Here is a 7,500-nt window from a genome sequence, read left to right on the forward strand (position 1 = left end):
ATCCATCCAAGGGTCTGTCTGAATCTACTCACATTTCCCTTCTCAAACTTGTTGATGTTATTTTTGCAGTTGACCAGCTCTCGATCTCCCGTGTCGCCGCGTTCGCCGATCAGATTGAGAAAAACCGAAGCGTCCGTCCCGCTGCCACCGACGGTCCCAGTGCAAATGGTCACTCTGTACTTGGTCACTGCAGAAATCAACATCCGGAATGTCCAAATGTTGTATTTTGATGTACAGTACGATTATTTACTAAGGACATACGTGGTAATGGTTCAGCAATTAGCCGACTCATGGCAGGAAGCTCTCTCACCACCTCGTTATCATCTTCGTTAGTGTCCAGCCAACGCTCACAGAGAAAATTATATTTCTCCTTTGTTAATGTTTTCATCAGAGTTGCCTTTTTAGAGAAAAATTAGTATTAGAATGCAAAATGTATTAACATAAATCAAAAATTCCAAGAGACAGCTAAGCACGACTAAATTAGAATCTACCAATTTCACCTGTTGTAAATGCTTTTTAATCAATTTTTTGTACAGTGCTACCTCTACTTAAAAACTTCTTTTCCTATGAAGTTTTCAGTATATGAAACGCCCCAATGGGAAAATGTTTCCACTTGTTTCGAAAGAAATTTCAAGATGCGAATTGTAAATATACAGAAACAATTTGGCAATTTTTATTAGATTTTATTGAATGCAACATAGTCCTATCTCCTCTGCCATTGGCTATTACTTTCCGTCCTTAGGGCATTCCATTGGCTAAGAGGGTCCCCTCGGGCCATGAGGCATTCAAATACTTTGACGTAAATTACCCAGAAAAAATGTTCGCCGTGACTAGCTAGTTAGTGACTTTGTCAATTATAGTTAGTGAAAGCTCAGGCTTTGCCGAGCACTTTCAAGAAGGCGCTAGTACCCATTTTGGGTTGTCAACTCGAGATCGGATTAGTTAGAGACATTTGATGCTCTAGGGCCCGTAGAACTGATTGTGAAGGCGTCCAGGTGGATTTCTGACTCTGGTAACAAATGATAGCTTAAATGTGATTGGTTAAATGCTTAAGTATGAAAACACACATGTGGAAGCAGTGCAACAGGGGAAAAGTAACGAAAAGAAGTTGAAAGACAATTTGGAATTATTTAATAAGAATTCATGGACAAAATATAATATATTATTTATTAGGCCAGCAGAGAAGGCTATGCAGGCCTTGATGGTCCGACACTGATTATTACGTGTTTATCCAGTTTATGCTGTAAAATAGTTTAAAGTGCTTTAAAAAAGTTGTTTTCTAGACTTGGAACTGATTAGAAATTTTACATTGACTGTAATGGAAAGTGGTGTTTCGGTTTTCGAACAAATTGGTTTTTGGAATGAATTAGGGTCGAAAAAAGAGGTATCACTGTAAATTTGTAAGTACAAGTACTACTGTGTTAGATTCATGAACCCTTTCAGACATAGTGATCACTGAAGTGAATCTCTTATGTGATCAGGTTACAAGGTGCATGAAAGGGTATAATGTCAATTTTGCCTCACCTTACTTAGATGCCATCCCGCAAAGGGATTTCTCCTCTGATGCCAGATACGGAGTTTGGTCAAAATTCCCAAATCAGGCAGCTCGGCCTGCAACGGAGAACAGGTGATGATTTCTACAAAGGAATAATGCGTGTGATAAACAAGTAGGTGTTTGATGAAATGTACTTACCACAAACCTGTCCACTTGTCCTCTTTCAAAATTGTCCGTTTTATTGTCCAGTTTTATTTCATCTGACTTGCCTTTGTCTCCATACACCTGGAAATAAATATCTGCGTCGCTTCCGGCATTAGCCAGGTCGGATGTCCAGATCCATAAGGACCAGGGATGCTCTAAGGGAGTAACCACAACACTGAACATTGTTTGGCTTGAATTAATCTTTTATCACAAACCGTCTTAACAACTGAAGATTTCAACATACTTTTTTGCTTTCTCTGCCTTAGTGAGACCATCTCATAGAGGTCTCGCTCAATCAAGCCGTCACCTTCCTTCTCATCCAGCCATTTAGAGCACGGGAAGGTCTGCTCAATCCCCGTGAATGGACAGTACACGACCACCTGCAAAACGAGCCAGTATACGATTGTCAGAGATGTTCGATCATCGGACACTGTGGACAAAGACTCGAACCCAGAAAGATTGTCTTTACTGCCGGCAGGAGACGCAACCATTCATGACAGACGCCTGAATTCTGCAGCCCTCTGCCAAGCTATTTATTGAGAGTATATGCAAAGTGTAAGTGATACATTAGTAAAACATACTTTTCTTGATTAGAATACCACACCTCTTGAGTTCTAAGCACAAACAGCTGTAAGCAATAAAACATTGTCTTTTCTATGAACTGATAAATTTGTAACCTGGCTAATGAGCTCTTCCTGTGAAGGAGTTTGAAGTCCTAAATTACTCCTGTGATAAGGAGTTTCCCAAGTCCTAAATTCTGTCCAAGACCAGATCTCCTAGATGAAGATGACAGTTTAACAAGCTGTGTCTGTTGACCTCAGATTGACCCCAGGTTGTCTGTGCTTCAATTGTTTATTCGAGTCACACATGTCCACTAAGCATATAACAGCACGAAACCTTTAAATATGATAACTTCTTATTCCCCATCAACGATTCAATCGCTGACGTTGTATTTTCAGTTGGGCATATCTTACCTTCTCGCAGTACCAGCCAGCACTGACCCCGTCATTATCGTGTCCGATGGTCACCCTGCTCAAAGGGCTGAGCAGTGCGGCTATCTCCACATTGAAGATGGCAGTGAGGCCGCGCTCAAATTTGCCTCCCTCCAGAAACACCTGAACACAATATTAACTCATTCATTGCCAGACGATGTGCAAAAATGTGTCCACTCCAGTGCCAGGGTTTTTGTCATTTCCACTCAAAATGCAGGTCCCGCAAAATATTGAGTTTTATGACTACATAAACGTATAATTCAGCGTAAGAAAGCTTAGACTTTTTTCTTTCATATCGAAAAAAAGAGTTAATTTCTAAGTTATATGGGTCTCGAGTTATCTGAGTTTGAAATGGGGGTGACTGTACAAAATACAACACAATCCATACATATTGATTTGTATAGCACTTAAACATCAGCTGAAGCTGTAACAAAGCGCTAGCATGGACAAAAGGCAAATGCTGCCCCCTCGTGGAAGGGAAAAACATTGCCAAAGGTCTGACCAGCGCTTTATCTGCACCCCCCGTAAAAAAAAAAACCTGAACAAATTTGGCAATGGCGCTCCACATCATGCTTTTCAATTCCTGAATAAATTCGGGTAATGGCAGTGAATGACTTTGATGCTCTTTTGCTTATGTTTTAGTTTTGATTGAACAAAACCCAGCTGGTGACAATGCATCACAAACACAAAAAGAGTGTAATCAACTCACCTTGCCGCTATTCTTCAAGCCTTTACTGCCATGCATGACAATGTGGATTTTGGAATTGGTCCCAGCTCCTCGGATGTTTCCGGTTACAATCTGGACGTTGTACACGATCCCTGACAGGAATAGTTACATGTGAGACTGCTTGTTGTCTCTCTCTGGTTCACAAGACCGACAGAAAAAGCATTAAAACATGATGGGAAAAAAATCAACAAGACTGTCATTAACAAGAAAAATATTTGTGATTCATTTTATTTCTTTATTTTTTTATTTCGGTGTTACCCGTGGGTTGGTTTCCTCCCGCCAAAATGTCTCTCTGTATCTTGCCATCATCCTCATCAATGGCAAACCAACGATGGACGGGAAATTCATAGACGAGTTTGTTTCCCAGATCATCCACGGTGACCTTAAAAATGACAACAGCAAGGAGGACATTGTTATATTATTTGTCCATGACAGGATATCAATCTCCCTTCTCAGTGATTGTTTACTTTTGCAAATGTGTGATAGAGAATAGACAGAATATAAGTTTATTATTTATTTATTTATCACTTTACTTATGGTTTTATTGTTGTGTGCTTTGTTTTTATTGTTTTTATTGTAAAGTGTCCTTGGGTGTTTTGAAAGTCGCTTGAAATTAAATGTATTATTATTATCATATTTAAAAGTTTCATACTGGTGTATGCTTAGTTGGCCGAACACATGGCCCACAATGGCAGCACCCAAAAACTGGGGTCAATCTAAGGTGAACAGACACAGCCTGTTAAACTGTCATCCTCAGGTAGGAGATCTGGCCTTGGGCAGAATTTAGGACTTGGCAAACCCCTGCACAGGAAGAGCTCATAAGCCAGGTTACAAATCTGGAAAGACATGGAAAGTTCATGGGAAGACAACCTATTAAAATGTCTATGTTCCGTTGGTTTATGTATGTTGGCAGTTGTACCATGGGACATCCAGGGGTGTGGTATTGATGGAGAATAAGGAGTTATCATATTTAAATGTTTCATGCTGGTATATGCTTAGTCAACATGTGTGACTCAAATACACAATTGAAGCACAGACAACTTGGGGTCAATCTTCATCTAGGAGATCTGGCCTTGGACAGAATTTAGGACTTGGGAAACTCTTTGTCATCGGAGTTATTTACAACTTGGAAATCCTTCACAGGAAGAACTCATTAGCCAGGTTACAAATTCATCAGTTCATGGAAAATACAATGTTTTATTGCTTACAGCTGTTCGTGTTTAGAACTAAAGAGCTGTGGTATTCTAATCAAGAAAATTATGTTTTACTAATGTATCACTTAAATTTGCATATACTCTCAATAAATAGCTTGGCAGAGGGCTGCAGAATTCAGGCGTCTGTCATGAAGAGCTGTGTCTCCTGCCGGCAGTAAAGACAATCCTTCTGGGTTCGAGTCTTTGTCCACAGTGTCCGATCGAACATCTCTGACAGGTATTCAAATCAAGAAGGCTGTGTTTTACTAATGTGTCACTTACATTTGCATATGCTCTCAATAAATAGCTTGGCACAGGGTTGCAGAGGTTGGGCGTCGCTCAAAGAATTGCACACATGAAAATTGCGCCCCCTGCCGGCATTAAAAGACAATCTTCCTTTGTTCGAGCCTTTGTTTACAGTATCCGGACAAACATCTTTGACATTACAACACACGGTGGATGCCCTGTGACATTTGGAAAGTGTCAAAACATTGGCCAATGGCCATTATAGTGTGGTTGAGAAACCTACTTGGACACAGTCAAACTAGGTGCAGGAAACTAAGCACGGATCTGAATAACACACACGCTACACGTTGGGCAAAAGAAGGTTAACCGTGGCTGCCAAGGAACGTAGTAAATGTTACCTTAGTTCTGATGTCAGTCACCGCTACAAATCTACCAACTTGTATGACAGTGTGATGGAAGCTGATCCCCTAATGGGGAAGGGTTTCCCTTTACATGTTGGCTAGGATGACATCATGTGTGTACATGTGTGTGTGTTGTGTGTAATAGTTGGACACTGTGTGACTAATATAAGATATCTTAACTCATTCACTGCCAGACGTGCAAAAAGGTGTCCACTCCAGTGCCAGGGTTTTTGTCATTTTCTATCAAATTGCATAACCCACAGAATGGAGGTATGGAGTTATCTGAGCTTGAAATGGGGGCGGCTGTACAAAAGGCAAATGCTGCCCCCTATTGGGAAGGGTTAACATTGCCAGAGGTCTGACAAGCGCCTTATCGGCACCCAGTAAGAAAGACCAAAACCCAAATAAATTCGGGAATGCCGCTCCACGTCTTATTTTCAATTCCTGAATACATTCGGGAATGGCAGTGAATGAGTTAAGTGCCTCCACAGAGGCAAATTGAAGTGCAGTGAATTACACAAACCTTTTTTTCTTATTATGACGGTTCACATGAGTTTTAGGAAATATGTTTCATGAATTACTTTTGCGAAATACAGTAAAGTCTCGTTATATCGATATTCAAGGAAGTCCGAAAAATATCGATATAACCGGGACTATCGATATATCCGACCCTGTTTGCATGTAATTTTCTCCGTGTGTGCATAGAAATAGTATCGATATAACCGGGACTATCGATATATCCGATAATGATATAACGAGACTTTACTGTATTTCTATTCAGTTCCTTGAAGTAAACTTTTTGCATGAATTTTGTTTGTCATGGGTAAGTTCTACCTTATCTACGAACCAACCCGCAGAAGAGCCTTTGTTATTATGGCCGATGGTGATCTTCCTTATTTTCCCCAAGTTTGGGGCATCCATGGTGAATTTGTCCTCGGCCCCTTTCTCAAAGTTGTCTTTGTCTGTGTTTAATAGCCTTTCTCCTAAAACAAACAGAAATATGTGAAATCAAACATTCAAATATCAAGTATCATGCCATTTTATTTCAAAGTGCAAATCAACCAGTACTGTATTGTACTGCATACTATCTTTCTGCAGGTGATGATTGTGACTACACTCCTGTTTACTGTATATAAATTAAATGCATGCACTTTTTTAAAAAATGACATTTTTGGAACAATATTTAAAAATTTTCCATGTGATTTTAAGTGAGGTGAAACTACATTTTCAAACAATTTCATTCATATAACATGACAAATGTCAAAGCCAACATACCAGTGTTGGGTCAATGTTTGGATTGGATTGGATTTGTCTTTATTAGTCTCACGGTGGATAAATTTACATTTCACAGCAGCAAAGTGATGAAAGGAATGAAAGTAGAAAAACAAAATACATGAGCTGCTGGAAAGGCAGCCACTCTCGCGGCGCCGTCTTCAAGTCAAAAGAACAAAAAAAAAAAAAAACTAAATAACAAATAATATGACAGCACAAAGACAATGTGACAAAAGACACAGAGTCATTCAATCTTAAGCACTTTCTGCACCCTCTTTGTTACTGAAGCAGTTCTAGATGAAAGAGGAGAGTATCAAAGCTTCTTTCCACCAGTGGATTCAAGTCCAAGATGATGTCTTGTCCTGTTTTACTCATGGTTTTGTTTGCTACTTTGGACGTTTTTGTTCTGATGACTGTTGTTTGAGATTTTGTTCCTTTCGACTTTAAATACAATTTGTCAAATACACTCTGCTCCTCACTCCTGCCTGCTTTTTTGGAGTCCACCAGCACCACCACTTTGCAAAGCGTGACAAATTTCTTCTCTTACCCGTGTCTCCAAACTCTCCGAAGATATTAATGAAGACATCGGCATCCGTTCCGCTACCTTTTATGTCGGCCGTGAATACGCTGACCATGTACTTATTATCTGTCAAATGAACAAAACATGAAAAACTGTCTGTCACAGAGCAACTGAATTGATCGATTTTAAATAAATAAATAAATAAATAAATAAATAAATAAATACATAAACATGCAATCATGGTTTCTTACATTTGGGTATTTCCATGGGGTCGGCGGTGCCCAGTAAATCTCGAACAAAAAGGCGGTCTCCTTCTGCTTTACTGAGCCAGTTGTTACAAGAAAAGTAGTACCTCAGGTGAGGCCTGATCACATCCGTCACCACCACCCTGTCCAAGAACCAGCTAGCGTTCAGGCCTGTGTTGTCATGCTCAATCCTGAAGTGACACAA

General features: G+C 39.9%; 1 protein-coding gene across 1 annotated transcript in view; it reads right to left on the bottom strand.

Annotated features, from left to right (window-relative positions):
* The window catches only part of loxhd1b (lipoxygenase homology PLAT domains 1b), a 37,970-nt gene that overhangs the window by 25,886 nt on the left and 4,584 nt on the right, over window positions 1-7,500 (bottom strand). Inside the window, exons 4-14 of the mRNA XM_088993802.1 lie at window positions 7,302-7,486; window positions 7,078-7,176; window positions 6,093-6,241; window positions 3,677-3,800; window positions 3,401-3,510; window positions 2,674-2,814; window positions 1,944-2,079; window positions 1,694-1,854; window positions 1,525-1,611; window positions 262-397; window positions 33-187 (exon numbers count right to left, since the gene is read on the bottom strand). Coding sequence (XP_088849928.1) covers window positions 33-187; window positions 262-397; window positions 1,525-1,611; window positions 1,694-1,854; window positions 1,944-2,079; window positions 2,674-2,814; window positions 3,401-3,510; window positions 3,677-3,800; window positions 6,093-6,241; window positions 7,078-7,176; window positions 7,302-7,486 — 1,483 coding nt within the window. The remainder of the gene's footprint in view (window positions 1-32; window positions 188-261; window positions 398-1,524; window positions 1,612-1,693; window positions 1,855-1,943; window positions 2,080-2,673; window positions 2,815-3,400; window positions 3,511-3,676; window positions 3,801-6,092; window positions 6,242-7,077; window positions 7,177-7,301; window positions 7,487-7,500) is intronic.

This window comes from Hippocampus bargibanti, linkage group LG04 (genome assembly GCF_051943395.1).
Source record: "Hippocampus bargibanti isolate YZ-2025 linkage group LG04, ASM5194339v1, whole genome shotgun sequence".
NCBI lineage: Eukaryota > Metazoa > Chordata > Actinopteri > Syngnathiformes > Syngnathidae > Hippocampus > Hippocampus bargibanti.